Source organism: Danio rerio, chromosome 3 (genome assembly GCF_049306965.1).
Source record: "Danio rerio strain Tuebingen ecotype United States chromosome 3, GRCz12tu, whole genome shotgun sequence".
Lineage (NCBI taxonomy): Eukaryota > Metazoa > Chordata > Actinopteri > Cypriniformes > Danionidae > Danio > Danio rerio.
The window spans coordinates 16,231,986-16,250,856 of NC_133178.1; the positions used below are offsets into that span (position 1 = coordinate 16,231,986).

General features: G+C 32.9%; 1 protein-coding gene across 1 annotated transcript in view; it reads left to right on the forward strand.

Annotated features, from left to right (window-relative positions):
- Positions 1–18,871, forward strand: part of kcnh4a (potassium voltage-gated channel, subfamily H (eag-related), member 4a) — a 53,499-nt gene that overhangs the window by 10,385 nt on the left and 24,243 nt on the right. The window contains exons 2-4 of the mRNA NM_001322433.1: positions 6,279–6,512; positions 8,743–8,874; positions 8,976–9,100. Coding sequence (NP_001309362.1) covers positions 6,279–6,512; positions 8,743–8,874; positions 8,976–9,100 — 491 coding nt within the window. The remainder of the gene's footprint in view (positions 1–6,278; positions 6,513–8,742; positions 8,875–8,975; positions 9,101–18,871) is intronic.

Genomic DNA, 18,871 nt, shown 5'->3' on the forward strand with positions numbered 1-18,871 from the left:
TTTTAATATGAGAATATTCCTTCTATCGCGTGCCGTTGCTCTAATTTAGAACACAGTTTAATCAGCCTTAAATCAGCCTTAAGCCTCAATAGTCAAGCTAGCTCCTGTTGGTCCTCAATCTGGCCTGCACTTGCATGTGTTTTGATCCAGGGGTGCAATACCTAGTTCAACCACTGGGTGTCAAACTTACAAACTGCACCTTTAAGCTGATTGGATAATAGAATGTTTGTCAACAATGAATTAGCTATGTGAAACCGTCTGCTCGAGCTCCTGCTGAAATTAGCTTATAAACTATCACTTAATAACAGAAAAATTGTACGCTCCTATAGTTTCATTCCACAAATGTTTTTTTTTATAGTGTTAAGTTGGTAAAAATCTAAGCAAAATGGTTATTTATAGAGAACAAAAGATTTTCTCTGGGAATACTGTATGTGGAAGTGCATGAATGTCGTGTATTTCACATCCCTGAGCACTGCCGTTGTTTTTAAGGTATAGCATGTCTCTAGGTTTACCTCAGTAGTAACATCTGTTTCCATGGTTTGTTAGTGATTATTATCAGCATTCTGTTGGCAATTAAATCCTCACTAGTTTGATATATTCTCAGCTTCTCTGACAGTGATTGCACCATTAGTCATTCCAGAAGAAAGAGCATAAAAGTGAAAATGTCACAGCCGGTATTTGAAAAATCTGCTTTCTTTATGTGGGTGTTCAGGTATAAATTTTCCCATAGATTGCAGAGATATGAACGGGTTTTTACAGTTTCTATTAAAAATAAACTGCAGACACAGTTTCCTGGTAACCCCAGTGACAGAAATATGCACATTGGCATATGTTTTTTTTTTTTTTTACTATATATATGCGCACATTTCCATAGCAACCAGATACCAAGAACATCTTTGCTTTAATACCACTGCACATAATGGTTTTCTTCAGTTTGCACAATATCATCTCACTATCTTGGAAAGCTGAATCTGTCAAACCGTTGGCTTCTGTGGCATTTAGCAGTGTGTGTTTTAATAGATTGACAAGGAAAGATTGTATGTGTGAATAAACAAACACACACTTGTTTTGAATGACAAGGGTAGTCTAGTATAATATCATTTGTGAAAACAGTGACAAGTTCAGTTGTTTTGTTAAGGGTTTCCATTTTATGTTTATGCATTTATGTTTCTGTGTCTGGTTGTAAATCTGTCGCACTACATGAGCAAAATTCCAAAAGCGTTAGGTCCTGCACACAAAGATAAATAGGTGTAAGTGTGTGTGCGCATCTGAAGTATGTATGAAGTAGTTTTTTGATAACACTTTAGTTTATAGATCACAAATCATGCTATTACCTGCTGACTCATTACCTGCCTATTATTAAGATATTAACTGTTCATTAGTAGTTATAAAGTATAATCTTATTCTGCATGCCTAATCCTACCCAAAACCTAAACCCAACTTCTACCTTACTAACTATTAATAAACAGCTAATTAGTAGTTTATTAAGCTTTTAGTGTTAGTTAATGGTTTGTTAATACCATGAATTGTGACCTAAACTAAAGTGTTAACAGTTTTTGTAATATATATATATATATATATATATATATATATATATATATATTAGTCCTGGGCACAATTTTGGGGAAAAGAAATTGCAATATAAATAGCTTATTTTCTATTTTAAATAGTTAATACATTTTTATTGAATGGAAATATTTTGTAGAGGAGTGCATCTGCAGAAAATATTATAGACTAAATGCCAGCATAGATGAATATAGTAGACAACAGCAACGGTAAAAATCATTCTAATAGAGTTAGGTACGGAAATAAAATAAACAAACAATAAAATTGTATTGTCTTTACTATATAAATCATTAACAAAAACAGTTTGATTTAAAGCTACAAAATGCAATTCTTTGTGCCCATTTAAAATGCATACACAGTCACAGGCCTTAAAACACCCAAAACTGATAAACTTTCACACTTTTGTGGTTAAACTGAAATTACTTTACAATTTTACCTGGCCAACTATAATCCTGACTCCAATTTCAGAACCTGCGATGTAAATATTGTGCATTCAAATGTTCTGATATCAACGCTAAAACGATATATATGTGTGTGTGTGTGTGTGTGTTATCATAAAACCACTGAATTATGATGTTGCATGAAACACTACACACTATACATATAAATATGTATAGTACATATGTATATATATAAATATATATACATATATACAGTTGAAGTTACAATTATTAGTCACCCTCAATTATTAGCCACTTGTTTATTTTATCCCCCAATTTCTGTTTAATGCAGAGACGATTTTTTCATCACGTTTCTAAACATAATAGTTTTAATAACTCATCTCTAATAACATGGCTTGCCAGTAAAGACCTTAAAGATGAAAAAGTAATGACATGGCCTCCATCTTCACCTGACTTAAACCCAGTTGAAAACTTCTGGGCCCTTCTTAAGCAGAACATTATCAGTGAAGGTAAACAGTACACCTCTCATAACAGTGTCTGGCAGGCTGTGATTGCAGCTGCACAAAAAGTTGATCCTGACCAGATCAAATAACTGACTGACTCAGTGAATGTAAAGCCTGTGATATCGAAAAGAAGGTTGACTAAATTAGTAACTGAGGATTTACTTTTGAAGTTTATTTGTAAAATTTTGATTTAGTTTATCATTCTTACTTTAACAGTAGAAAATAAACTTGTGAGATGGAAAAATCTTTGTTTTTCATTGAGTTATGCATAATAATTCTGCATATCTAATGTGTATGTAAAAAATATATGTCTATATTTTTAAAAGGAAATATTGAGTTCACTATTCATATTCATTTCTTTTATATTGTACAAATTTATATCATATTTATATACAATCATTATAGTTCTCCATGACATTTACATTAAAATCATTTTCAGAACAAATTCGTCTTTTATTTTTTGTTAGCTGATGCCAGAAACCTATTTAAAAACACAATGTTTTTAAAACCATTTCCTTTATGCCTGATTTTATCCTATTCTAAAGCTTTATCTATTGTAGCTCTGCAGCTAAAGCCAGATAAGATAACACACGGCATTCTTTCTAGCTTATCTGATACCACAGACAGATGATAATGATCTAAAGCATCAGACAAATAGGCAATCTCATCTATAATGTTGTACGTCAACTGTAACAGAATAATTTTCTTTCAGCAATATCGCCGTATGAAATATTGTTAGCAGCAGATGAAGCCAAAACCCCTATCCGATATCATGTGCCATTCACTTACTGTATGCACGCATATGAAGTGGGTGAGTGTATGAAATCAGATGCGCCTTGAGTTGTATTTGCTCAATTAGGAAAATCAATAGCTTCATACTCATTTCATTTATTTGTTCATTATTATGTCAGATGTGCAGATGCGTTTCTCACACTAGGGTTTGATCTGTGTGCTAATGTACTGCTCGGTGCTGATGTCATGCTTAAGCTTTATTTATAGTTTTGTCTGCATCAGTGCTGTCTATTGATCCTTGCACAAACAGGGAACAATTGAACGCATGGATGGATGAACTGCACTCGGAGATTTGTAAAGAGTAACAAGACACCGATCAATTGCGTGCTTTTCATAACGTTCAATAATACTGGCTTTTCATTGAGATCATTTATCAAATATCACAATTGAATGACTGACCAAATGAAACAAGGAGTGGAAATAAGTCATGTAGGGATGTTTGTTCTTGTGATTGTTTTGAAAGGGGCATGGAATTCACATATACATGAAATTGTATATATACAGTTGAAGTCAGAATTATTAGCCCCCCTTTGAATTTTTTTTCTTTTTTAAATATTTATTAAATGATGTTTAACAGAGCAAGGAAATTTTCATAGTATGTCTGTTAATATTTTTACTTCTGGAGAAAGTCTTATTTGTTTTATTTTAGCTAGAATAAAAGCAGTTTTTATTTTTTTAAACACCATTTTAATGACAAAATTATTAGCCCTTTTAATCTTAATTTTCTTAGTTTTCGATAGTCTACTGAACAAACCATCATTATACAATAACTTGCCTAATTACCCTAACCTGCCTAGTTAACCTAATTAACCTAGTTAAACCTTTAAATGTCACTTTAAACTGTATAGAAGTGTCTTGAAAAATATCTAGTCAAATATTATTTACTGTCATCATGACAAAGATAAAATAAATCAGCTATTAGGAATGAGTTATTACAACTAATGTTTAGAAATGTGTTGAAAAAATATTCTCTCCATTTAACAGAAATTATGGAAAAAATAAACGAGGGAGGGGGGAATAATTCTGAATAATTCTGACTTCAACTGTTTACAATAATCAACTTTAAAATACAGTAACATACTGCATAAAAGTCCTACAGCATGTCATATTACGGTTAAATACTGGGTCACACTTTACAATAGGTTCAACAGGTTCATTAGTTAATGTTAATTAATGCATTTACTAACAGGAAAAAACAATGAACAATACATTTACTACATTATTTGTTCATTTTAGTTAACGTTAGTTAATAAAAATACAGTAGTTCATTGGTAGTTCATTGTTAACTCATGGTGCATTAACTAATGTTAACAAGCATGGACTTGGATGTTAATAATGCATTAGTAAATGTTCAGTTATGATTAATAAATGCTGTACATGTGTTGTTCATGATTAGTTCATGTTAGTAAATGCATTAATTAATAAACCTTATTGTAAAGTGTTACCGAATACTTTACAATTTACAAAAATCGTTAACTGTGTAGTTAGATTTCTTGAGATTGGGCTGGTTTTGATTTATTTTGCTCATTGCCACTCACTGATTGGTGCAACATTCTGTACAGCATTATGAGTAGTGTAGTTTTTCTGCCCAAAATACACCAACAAACACCACTGCTTTAAAAATAAGATTATTAGTGTAAACAGAATTTAGGAACGCCTATATGATCACAACCTCTGGCCATCGAACAGTTCTGTCTTTAAATATTTAATTTTTGTTCTTGTTGTTATTGAATCTTTTTCCTTAAGGAGAAAATGAATGTAAGGTATATTCTTTTAAACTGTTGTGCTTCATTTGAGCATAAGAAACAACATTTACAGTTCACATCAAATGCACATCCAAGCATTTTATCTGATTGTGAGTTTGTGTGGCAGGTTTCCCCTTTTTAAAACAGATAAGATTTAGGAATCCTAAAATAGCAGTCAGGAGGTGTTGAAAATGAGCAAACAGAATTTTCTTGAAAAAGACTAATATGTTATTTCCACTTCCACTTAAACACGAAAAAAAAGATTTTCTTTCCTACTGTTAAGTACAAATTACTTTCAACTTTAAATTATGTTTAAATGAGCTGAAAGAGTTCAGTCGTGTGGAAATGTGTCATAATTATATTAAGTTACAAGAATGAGTTTTCTTTAAGAGTAGTCGGAGTGCATCATAATGCTTATTTTATCCTCATCCATAAACACCCACAGTCAATCAATTTTATATAATCTTCACCCCTGCTAAACTTTCAGTAAGTGAAAAAAATGAATAGCAAAGTCACCATGGAAACAGTACACAGATGCTGTAGTTTTCGCACAGTGATCTTAAAGAATTCAGAAGCAAACAGGAAATCTATTATTAGCATGTTAATGAGAAGTAGAGAAATTATGGTAAATCTTATAATGTGAACTTTCTGCATTTATGTAAGGCATAACAAGTAATTATTGTCTTATTGTTATTATATATACAGTTGAAGTCAAAATGATTAGCCCTCCTGTGACTTTTGTTTTCTTTTTCTCAAATATTTCCCAAATTATGTTTAACAGAGCAAGGAATTTTTCACAGTATTTCCTATAATTTTTGTTTTTTCTGGAGAAAGTATTATTTGTTTTTAATTTAAAAAAAACACTTATAGTCAATATTATAAGCCCCTTTAAACAGCATATTTTTTGATTGTCTTTAAAACAAACCACTTTATACAATGACTTGCTTAATTACCCATAACTTACCCCAAATTAACCTAGTTACACCTTTAAATCAAACTTTAAGATGGATACTAGCATCTTGAAAATCGTCTAGTGGCATATTAAACTGTCAACATCATAGCATAGACAAAAGAAACCACTTATTAGAAATGAGTTAATAAAACTATTATAAATAATCTTTCTGTTACACCGAAATGTTGGGGGTGTGGGGTATACAGGGGGCTAATAATACAGGAGGGCTAATAATTCAACTATTATTTTTATTATATTATTTTTGCATCACACCATTCATCAATTCTCTTCTTTGTGTGTCTGTATTTGTTGTGTACAGACAGTAACTTCCTGCTGGGGAATGCTCAGGGGAGTCGCGGATACCCCATCGTGTACTGTTCAGACGGCTTCTGCGAGCTCACAGGCTTTGCGCGCACTGAGGTAATGAAGAAGACGTGCACATGTCAGTTTCTGCATGGACAGGAAACAAGCGAGAGAGTCACTCAGCAGGTGGAGAAAACCTTGGAAGGACAGAGAGAGTTCCAGACAGAGGTCTGCTATTACAGGAAGAACGGTAAAGAACACTTTTTTTTTTTTAAATTGAACACATTGAACATCATTAAATGACAAATGTAGTGTATAATATAATAAGCATATGTAGTGGTTACGCATAAGGGAAATAGTTTTGATTTTAAAAAAAATGCTCCTTTAAAATAATGATTTATCATACAATTTTAGGTCCCACTTTATATTAAGTGGCTTAAAATCTGTGCTTTACTGTGGTAAAAGGGGAAAGGTTTCATGCTCTAAAATAAAAAAAATGTTATAAATTGTGAAGTCAAGAGAATTTTTTTTTATTGTGTTCAATATTTTTGCATTGAAAGCCAAGTGTCTCGTAAGTTTATATTTCAAATTTGCATTAGAGAGCAGGCAAAATGAGATCTCTGTAAAAAGTTTTCCAAGGCTCTGTTTTCTCAAAAATGACCTTCCCAAACTTAAACAGTAAAAGTTGCTTAATAATTTGGTTTACATTCACAGTTCATGTATCTTTGGAAAGAAGACACTTTGGGCTTTATTATCCATCATCTAAAGTTTATAATGTTCAAAATGAAAAAAGTTATGTAAAGAAATTGCACTGCACTAAACATTTTATTATTTCATAAACAAATATAGTAAATTAACCCTGGAGCAATACAGAAAAGTTACAGGTCAAAAGCTACACATCTCCTGACTACAAATTTTGAATTTGATGCCAATATCATGCAAAATGAAATTTCTGGAAATTTCCACCTATCCATACCGCCAAACCTGTGCCTAACTTTACCTGTATCCCACCTTAAGAGCATCAAAAGTCTTCTCCAACACATTAAGTACATTTATACATATTTTTATATAAGTACATAGTAGTTAAGGCATCTTAATATAAAGTGGGACTCAAATGTACTTTAGTTTTACACCTATTAAAATGTGTAACATCAATTTGTAAACCCTCCCCACAATTTTTTTTGAACACCTCCAAAATACTCATTAAGGGCCCTGTCATACATCTGGTCCAATGAGATCTTTGCAAAACATGTATGGCATGACATGTATGGCGTGATGTGTCGCTGTTTTCAGATCAGCGCAGCCCTAATTTTCATGTTTTGTGCCACGGTATTTAAATAGCAAATTTATTTGCACCACTTTGTGGACTCACTAAGGTGCATTGTTGGAGCATTGCTATTTTGGGGCAACTGAAATAGACCACACCGTTGACCATCTAAAAGCTGGTCTAAAGTCCAGCGCAGAGTGCCTTATTTATACGACTATGCGGTCCAAAACGCTTACACATTGCTTAATCACAGGATGTACAGCAATACACAAATATCTCTACATATGAAAAAAAAATTTAAAGATTAAAATGTTACTAAATTATTATTTCTACCTAAATATAAAACCCACTGCCTACATGCCTTCTTCGCCTTAGGGGGCTTTTTCAGTTTAGTCATGACAATTTGCATAATGCTATTACTATTAGCAGTATTAGTTATTAAATGCATATTTATATTTGTTTTTACAAAAAACAAGCTTGGATTTGTCCACCTGTTTTGTTTTGGAGATGTATGCATCACCATAATAAGAATAGGACATGTGTTTGGATATAACTCAGCTTTTTGACCACACTTCATTATTATTATTAATTTATTCCTTTGCTGGAAACTAGAACTGATTTTAGAAATAGTTTTGAAACAAATCTTTGAGCTTAACAAACGAAATTAAATATGTAGGCTAATAGATGTCTTCAGTGGAGTGGGTAGAACACTGTTTCCTTATCCACCAAAGTAAAGGAGTAAAGTAAAGAGTACATGTAAAGTAAAGAGAAAGTAAAGAGGCCGAATGGAGGAGGCTCATTCTTTATCCTCACACTGCAAGGATCTTTACACGCAATGACTCAGAGATTGTTTACTGTATATCACTGATGAGATGACTGATGTTTACTGTATCTTTATTGAAATCACTAAATGACCCTGAAACAATTACTAAATGCACTACAAAATGTTACGTTTTCACATGCACAAATTTCATGTAAACGCTTCAACCTTTCACAGTGTAATACTCACTACTCTTGAGTGCTTTTAAAAGGGCTACTTTTAAATTTTTAACAGATACTTTTACTCTACTTGCACTACATTTTTGGGCAAGTAATGGTACTTCTACTTGAGTATGATTTTTCTGTACTCTTTCTGGATATGAATGAACTTTTAATTAATGAGGAGACAATTCAAATACTAAAGCTTTCACATTTTGCCTTTCTTGACCCACAGGTACTACTTTCTGGTGTCTGCTGGACATTGTCCCTATTAAAAATGAGAAAGGAGAAGTGGTCCTTTTTCTCCTGTCCTTCAAAAACATCACTGACTCGTATGGTAAATCCCATTTGGGCTCCAGCACAGAAGGTAACAGGCTAGCAGTGAGCCAACAAAGCATGTTTGATCCCAGTTATGGTTGATCATTCGATTAATTATTTTCACACGCTTTGATTTTGCTGTTTTGTTAGAGGACAGACGTCACGGCAGGAAAGTGGGTCGAACTCACCTGAGTCAAGCTCGAGAGCGTGGCCGCAACGTCCTGTACCACTTGACCTGCCAGTTCACTAATAGGAGCAAACGAAAGCTGCCAAATGTGAGTAAATATAAATCACTTGATCACTTAATTATAATTAATACCTTAATGTAAATGAAGGGGAGCGACACGGTGGCTTGGTGGTTAGCACTGTCGCCTCACAGCAAGAAGGTCCCTGGTTCGAGTCCTGGCTGGGCCAGTTGGCATTTCTGTTTGGAGTTGGCATGTTCTTCCATTTTCCTCCGGGTGCTCCGGTTTGCCACACAGTCCAAAGACATGCGCTACAGGTGAGTTGAATAAACTAAATTGGCCGTAGTGCATGAGTGTGTGTGAATGAGTGTGTATGGTGTTTCCCTGTACTGGGTTGTAGCTAGAAGGCCATATCCCCTGCATAAAACATGCCGGAACAGTTGTCGGTTCATTCCGCTGTGGTGACCCCTGATAAATAATGGACTAAGCTGAAGGAAATGAATGAATGAATGAATGATTGTCTGCTGTTTTCATTTAGTGCAGATATGTTTTATGTAGCAAAATTTCACAACATCAGTTTGTTTTGACTTTATTTTTACATTATCCAATCTATTTTAAATCTGCCCACACTAATGTATAATGCATGTTTTTGTAGATTGTGTTGAAAGTGTAATTTTTTGCCTTTCATATAGAGCAGATATTTAAAAAATGTCACATACCTTTCTGGTTTCTAAAATAAATTGGAACTTGCTATTAGAATTAGCAAGTTTGCTAGGAACAAAATGTAGTCAACCATGTAATATCAAGATTGCTGTGCATCACTAGTGTCTTTATGAATGTGTTGAGCTGTATTAAAAGAGAGTCTAAAGTTTAATCAGTTTAGCCCCACAAAAAGAACAGGTTTTCTTACTGGTCTAATTATTGTTTCCTATTTTTTCTCTTTCTTATGAAAATAAGTCTCCTTTGCTTCATTCCCACCCTTCTGAATTAGAGTTGAGTTATTAAAACAAGACTCTATAGTTGTGCTTTCTTGCAGTCAGCATTTAGTAGATCTGCTATAAGTTAAAATGTCACTAATGTTAATGTTTAACACCTAAAGTGGCAATGTGGTCTTAAAATATATGGATTGAGCCTTAAAAAGGCCTTCAGAGCTATTGAATTTAACTTTATAAGTCCTGTATATACCCTGAAGTCAAGTGCACTTAAAGCCATATAGTTTGACTAAAAATAGATATTTACCCACTATTTACTCACCCTCAAGTGGTTCCAAATCTTTTCTTTAGTAGTAGGAAAAACAAACACTATGTAAGTCAGTGGTTTCAGCATTTTTCTAAATATTCATTCATTCATTTTCTTGTCGGCTTAGTCTCTTTATTAATCTGGGGTCGCCACAGCAGAATGAACCGCCAACTTATCCAGCAAGTTTTTACGCAGCAGATGCCCTTCCAGCCGCAACCCATCTCTGGGAAACATCCACACACACATTCACACACACACATTCTACGGTCAATTTAGCCTAACCAATTCACCTGTACCGCATATCTTTGGACTGTGGGGGAAACCGGAGCACCCGGAGGAAACCCACACGAAGGCAGGGAGAACGTGCAAACTCCACACAGAAACGCCAACTGAGCCGAGGTTCGAACCAGCGACCCAGCGACCTTCTTGCTGTGAGGCGACAGCACTACCTACTGCGCCACTGCCTGCCAATTAAATAATTATTAAACATTTATTTAGATTGATCGTGATGATTTTGTCGGGGAGGGCATCTAAATGAAATAAATACAATAGAGCAAAGATACAAATAAAAATTAGCAGTGCTTTAGGGTTTTCTGGAAAGTCTAACAGTATTCAGGTACAAAAAAAAATCTAATGTAAATCAATGTATTGGATAAATTATTCAGTAAAATTAAGTTGCAAACGTTACAGTTTATTGTGTCTGCTTTAAACTGCATGAAGTCTGAATTTAAGTCAATGAGTACTATATATATATATATATACGCTGAAGTTAAGTGCACTTAAAGCCACAGCGCACCTAAAAATAGATTTTTACCCACTATTTACTCACCCTCAAGTGCTTCAGAACCTTTTCTTTTCTAGTCATAAAAACAAATACTATGTAAGTCAGTGGTTTTTGCATTTTCTAAGTATTTTCTTTCGTGGTAAAATATATTTTAAAAGAAATTTTGCAGACATCAGCCACTTGTATAGGACACTCTGTCCTTGCTGTTTGAAAAGAACACACAGTTCAAATTTTGTATTAATAAACACCTACGATTTTTTTTTGGAAACAGAAGAAAGAAACTGGTTTGTGACAGGTGGATGACGAGTACAGCTGCGGGCTGGCATGGAGCCTATGAAAGTTTTTTTTAGGGGGTTTGGGGGGGAGGGGTGGAGCATGGAAAGGGTGTAGAGCATTAAATTAACCCCCCTAATAGTAGCTCTTGGGGGCCCAGAATTTTCCCCTCTAGTGGTGTCCCTGATTTCACCTACAGTGCTCAACATGAATGACTACATTTTGAAAATTAGTATTTTTATCCAGTTCTCAGGGAATATCGGTAAAATATTTTGGTGCATTTGAACAGAACAGATTTATTGAACAGATATATTTATTAAAATAAGAAAAAATGTCATGTAAATGAGAGATTTGTAAGTGGTGTACTCATGTTGAGCGCTGTATTTGGAAAGAATTCAATATATTTAAATGCATTAGGATGACTCTGTCAGGAAGTATATCTAAAATAAAATAAAACAAACTAATGACAAGCTTATATAAGTACAGTAGAGCAAAGATACAAATGAAATTAGCAGTGCTTTAGGGTCTGGTCAAATCAAATAGATAAAAACACTGCTGTGTTGTTTCATTTAGAGAGAGAGGGTTTCAGTGAGAGAGGGTTTAGCTCAACTAGAGGTGAAAATTGATTGGTTGCTATCATGTGTGGAGTGTCTAATGGCATTTTTAACTAGATTTATTTTCAACTCAAGAAAAGCATGTGGAAAAAGAAAACCAAGTGGAAAATAGAGAAAAGCGTTTGTTGAATGCCTTTTTTGAAAGCTATTTAAATAATGCATTTAAATCTATCTATTTTAAATTAAATCTATTTTAATCTATCTATTTAAATATATTTAAATTGATTCATAAATATACTTTTTTTATTGTTTGATTAATAAGCACTTTTATATGGAGCCAGATTAGTCTAAAAAAAATAGACATACGAAATAGTTCATACATTTACAACACAGTCACATTAACAAAATTCAGTTTTTAAGTTCGTAAATACACAAATTCAATTATTAAATTCAAAACACGATTCGTAAATACACAAATTGAATTCACAAATTCAAAACATGATTTGTAAATACACAAATCCAATTTGGTAATTCAAAACACGATTTGTAAATGCACAGATCCGATTAGTAAATCCAATGCACAATTCATTAATACACAAATCCAATTCATTTGGTAAAATTATTTTACCTAGGGAATTCCTAAATTGTGTGTTGTATTTATGAATTGTGCTTTGAATTTACAAATTGCATTTTATAAATGAATTTTGTAAATGTATTATTTTTGATCTGGCTCCGTACTTTTTAACATGAATTAATAAACATTTTATTAGGCCCCAAGTCTAGGGGAAACAAAAAGGGCATAATAAACGAAGAACAAACAAATGTGTTGGGGTGGTGGATTTCCCAAACTTAACAAAACTTAAAGCAAAAGATTCCCTTCGGTCGACAACCAAACTCACACACTCAATTGAGAGTATATATGAAGATATTTATTATAGAAAAATAGGGTTTATATAAATGAGCATTTCGTCAGGGTGACCACAGGCCAAAATAACAAACAAAAGAATCTATAAAATAAATCCACTAAATTACCTATTACTATTTAAATAAAAATACAAGAATCTTACCTTACTCCCTAACATAAACAAAGTCAAAAGTAATCAAATAAATAGGCAGGTCACCCCTACACGCTCAAACTCTCAATAAATATTCAAGCATAGGATGGTCATCAATACAAAGTTGATTATTGTTGGTTGTCGGCCGAAGGGGTGAGGGAAACCCAGGAGCTCCACTCCAAACACCGAACGCAGCAGAAATGAGCCCGCCGATCCCTGCCGGAAGCTCCCTTATATACAGGCCTCGTAGACCAGCAGCCAATCAGAGCGGGGAATCACGCCGGCGAGGGAGCCTATAAGACAACAGAAAAACAGCAAGGAGGCGGGACAAAAGAAAAAGAGTACAAACAGCAATAATAAAAAAATAAATAAACTTTAGTCGTAACACATTTATAAAATTGCCTATTTGTTTATTCAGTACATTTAAATGTTATTTTTAAATGCATTGTTTTATTATTTTAATAAATTACATTGAAAAACACAATTTACATAAACACATTATAATAAATCTATTTATTTGTCCATTTAAATTTATTTATAAACAATTTTATGCTTTAATTTTTAGTATTTTTTAAATATTTTTATTATATTTCTAACTGCCACCATAGTCTTCCATAGTATTCAGGTGCATACAAACAAATTAAATAATCAAATGTAAAATTAAAATGCTTCTTTGTATAAATAATTAAATTAAATTAACCTTTATTAAAGTGACAAATGATACAAATGACTTAATTCTTTAAACTGTTCTAGTGTTTTTTTGATATTTTATTGAAAAGATCTGACATATTGTGGCTTAACGTATGCTGTTTTATTTTACCGAAGGCAGTAAGATGCAAGATGCAGCATTTAAAGATGAGATGTTTGTTTTTTTCTGCCATTGTGACTGACCTTACAAACCCGTCAACGCTTTTAAAGAGTAAACGTCCTTGTTCTTCTAGCTAACAATGTGAAACAGAAGTCTGGCTGTTGAAGTGAAAAGGTCAGACTCATTGAATAAACACAATTTTGTTGATATCTGCCCGAATATTTCATTATTTGATTCTTCCTTTCATGAAGAAAATATTTCAGACATCAGTCTTTTGTATCGGACAGTCTGTCCTTGCTGTTTGAAAAGAACACGGTGCTCAAACTTCATACAAATAAACACCTACGCTTTTTTAGGTCGTGATGTAACGTGTTTTCTTTCTTTTTTTTTAATAAATGTTATGCAAACGACTGGCTTTGTATTAAAAAAACACATCTATTGAACTTTCGGCGATGAAAAGAGCACTCCAAACGGCATGTACTGTACCTAAAAAAATATATCTTCAACATAACTGAGTAAGAATGAGAAACCAGAGTGTAAAATTTATTTAGAATTTAGGGGGCTTATAATAATAACCTCAAAATGGTTTAAACAATTAAAACAGCTTTTATTCTAGCCAAAATAAAACAAATAAGACTTTCTCCAGAAGAAAAAATATTATTGGAAATACTGTGAAAAATTCCTTGCTCTGTTAAACATCAATTAGGAAAATATTTGAAAATAAATAAGTCACAAGAGGACTAATCATTTTGACTTCAACTCTATGCCTGAAAATGGTTGTAATATGTTAGTATACCATTATTATATATAAGATTATATGATGAATCATTATCTTAATTGTATCAATCAGTGGCTGAATGTATTTGTTCATAAACTTCAGTAAATGACCCATTTAACTTCATAATAATTCTTTATGAAGCGAAGTTCTGTCTGCTATCTGTGTTATTAAATGTGCATAAAAGGAAAGAATAATGTAGCAAAGATCTTTATTTCAGATGTCCTTCTGGGCTGCAAGTGAAAGGTAACATACATTGAATCTAGCATATACTGATATGAACAATTGATTCTTATTAGACTATTATTAGTGAATCAAAAACATATGATATGTGTTGTCCAGTTCATGTACAAGTGGCTCTTTCAGCTTCTACACAAGCATTGTAGTCGGGCAAATGCAATGTTTTCTTTTTTGTGTGTGACCAGTGTGGTTCAGTTCACATAACTGTTAACTTTTATAAAACTGGTCTTGTTTAGTTAGTAAATCAAAAACATACAATGCGAACAGTGTAGTCTGAATCATGAACAAATGACTCTTATGAGACAGTACTTTTAGTGAATCAAAGACATATAACTTGACCATGGGTGTGTTTTCCAAAACAACAATAATATATATATATATATTTTTTAAATAGCCTACTTAAAAGTAATATCATTCATTCATTTTCTTGTCGGCTTAGTTCCTTTATTAATCTGGGGTCGCCACAGCGGAATGGACCGCCAACTTATCCAGCACATTTTTACACAGCGGATGCCCTTCCAGCCACAACCCATCTCTTGGAAACATCCACACTCATTCACACACACACTCATACACTACGGACAACTTAGCCTACCCAATTCACCTGTACCGCATGTCTTTGGACTGTGGGGGAAACCGGAGCACCCGGAGGAAACCCACATGAACACAGGGAGAACAAGCAAACTCCACACTGAAACATCAACTGAGCGGAGGCTCGAACCAGCGACCCAGCAACCTTCTAGCTGTGAGGCGACAGCACTACCTACTGCACCACTGCTTTGCCATTATATGCAACAAATAAATGTAAATAGTTTTGACATCATTATTTGACCATATATATTTTAATTAGGGATACTAGCCTACACGTTTCAGCTATTGTAAGTTATTTTAGGTTTAATAAAGGAATTTTGAAAATTCCCAGTAATGTGCGTAAAAGAAATATTGTCTCTGTTGACATGTTTTAATTAAGTATGCAAGGAAAACAAGAAAAACATTTTACCAAAATAAAACAAACAAATAACAAACAAACATTCTTTCAATTCTCAAATGATGCACAGTACTATGCTAGTCTAGCCTCAGGTTATGTCTTTGATTGTAAAATGTATTAAAGTGTAGTTAAATTAATGAACAAATGACTTATTAACCAGTTTTTTTGGTGAATCAAAAACATAAAAGTTGAACATTGTAGTCCAACTCATGAGCAACAGAAACTACAGTACAGCACAATCACTGTTGTCTGATTCCCTAAACAAGAAATTCTTATGAACTGATTCTTTTAATGAATCATTAAATGATTATTTAAATCAACCTGAAACACTGTCCTGTATAAAATATTTGTATTTTAAATGCAATAGCTGCAGGGTAATACAACAGAAACATACACTATTCAAATGAAAGAGATTAAGAAAATAAATTTGAAGACAATCTCGTCTTTTTTGTGGTGAAATATAGTTCGCATTAAGAGTAGCCCTGGAATTTTATTAGAGAAGATGTTAAACTCTTTATAATAACAGCATGAATAGGGATGCACTACACTGCAAACTAAATATTATTATGCATGTGTGAATACTGGCTAACAGAACCTTATTATCTGTTATTGTATCATGTCATGACTTTACTTGGAGGGGTACTTTATTTATAAATCATTCTTAAATGCTGTTAAATTCTTGTACATGCATATCCGTATGTTTAGACTAAAAAAAAAAAAAACAATACAAAAGTGTTCTGTCTACATAAAAAAGTGTACGTTTAAACACAAGAGTTGTTAAGAATGAGTTAATAAGAATGTGCCCCTCCAAGTAAAGTCATTAGTTAATTAAAGAGTGAGTTACATTTAGCTTTAACTAAAGTGTTAAATAATACATTAATCAACAAACATGAACTAGAAACTAAGGTAGCCATTATTCACAAGTAAATGACTCAAGTTATAATTAAAGTTAGTTCTTAATTAGCGAATACCTTAACTAATAATTATGAGCAATTCCATGCACGTCAACTTTGCCAAGTTTTCAGACAAAACGTTTAATGAGTAGGCTTGTATTTTGCAGTACTGTAAAAATACTCAAAAATCCCTCTATCAATGCCAACTTTTATCCTTTTGATTAGCATTATTTCTTTTGGATTGTGCAGTTTAATTAATAGAATTTTTACAAAGTATGTTGTATACTTTAAACTTTTTGGGTCACACTCATAACCTCATAAAAAACCTAAAAAAATGCTTATGGATTGATATTTTTCTGATATCACAACTCTATGGTTAGTAGTTTCGGAGGCAGATGTTTTAGTATAATGTTAACATATACTTTCTATGTAAGTTCTCACTGCTAATGTCACACCCTTAACACTGGAATTGCTCAATAATAATAATAATAATAATAATAATGTATAGTTTACATATACATCATTTGTCCTGTCCCTTTTTGTGAAGTGTTACCATTATTTCTGTTGTGTGTCATTTTGAGCTGTACCTGCACCTATTCAGAATGCCAAGCTATATATTTTTCCTCAGATAATCTTTCTGAATGCTCCAGGTGGAGAGTCAATGAACCTTCGGGAAGCAAATCAATAGTGATTTGATTTTGAAGTGCTTTTTGTAGGGCAAAAAGACTGAATTCACATTCAGATTATTGCTCACAGACATAAAAAATCAAGCACGGGTATCTCTGAACTGTTCAATATCATAATTTCATAAGGCACCAGATAGTCTTCATGAGAAACAAGCATCATTTCCATAAAGAAGGGAGTTTTGCTGTAAACATCAACATTTAAAAAGTTAACTTCATTTAGTTTGGATTGTTAGAACAAAACTTTACATGAAGGTCACTTTTTTGTAGCACAGCACACCATCTCTGTCCATCATAAGCATGTGTTTTTCTAAGGTTACTGGTTCAGGACTAATGTAGCAAAAAGCAACTTCTCTTGAGCTACACTTCTTTTTTCTTTTTAATGAGGCGACAGCACGTGCACATTGCACATTTGGTGCACGCTGGGTCAACAGTTAATTTAAAAGTTCCAATGACGTGGGCACAGCATGGCCCACATTCGCACAAAAGAGAGACGTATTGAAGAATATTTGGATTAAAATCAGCCTAAAAAATGAACTCCACAGAAGAAAGTATAGACGCGCTTTGAGGTTTATAACAACACTTAAAGCGATAGTACACCCCAAAATTTAAACTCTTTTACTTGTCATCATTTACTAACTCTCTATTTGTTCAAGCTTTTTTTCTGCTATTGAACACAGATGAAGATATTTTGAAGAATGTTGCAAAGCAGACGCCATTACTCGTGTTTTCATCTAAAGATGCGAATTAGACTTAGATGAAGTCAGAATTATTTGCCCCCCTTTGAATTTTTTTTTCTTTATCAAATATTACACAAATGATGTTTAACAGAGCAAGTAAATTTTCACAGTATGTCTGATAATATTTTTTCTTCAGGAGAAAGTCTTATTTGTTTTATTTCGTCTAAAAAAAAAGCAGTTATTAATTTTTTAAACACCATTTTAAGAAGCCCCTTTAAGATATGTTTTTTTCCCCCCGAAAGTCTACAGAACAAACCATCATTATACATTGACTTGCCTAATTATTCTAACCTGCCTAGTTAACTTAACTCTAGTTAAGCCTTTAAATGTCACTTTAAGCTGTATAGAAGAGTCTTGAAAAATATCTAGTCAAATATTATTTACTGTCATCATGGAAAAGATAAAATAAAAAATTATTAAAAATGAGTTATTAAAACTATTATGTTTAGAAATGTGTTGAAAAAATCTGCTGGCCGTTAAACAAATGGGGGGGGGGGGGGTAAACAGGGGGTCTAATAATTCTGACTTCAACTGTATATGCAAACCTGTAATATTGCACACACTCAAAAAAGTATGATTGCTGTTTGTTCAAACTACTAATATAAAATAAGCTAAAACTATACAATTCTTTAGGTTTTTAGTACAATTTAATTGTTTTATGTTTATTCCACTTAAATTTGTAAAAACTATTAAGCTAACTTAATTCTGTCATGTTCTCCCAACACAAACTGATTGTGTAGAATCCAGCAATGTGTAAAACATTCATAAATAAAACACAGTTTCTAATAACTCAATGAGGACGAGTATGCTGGTTTGTCCTTTAATTTAA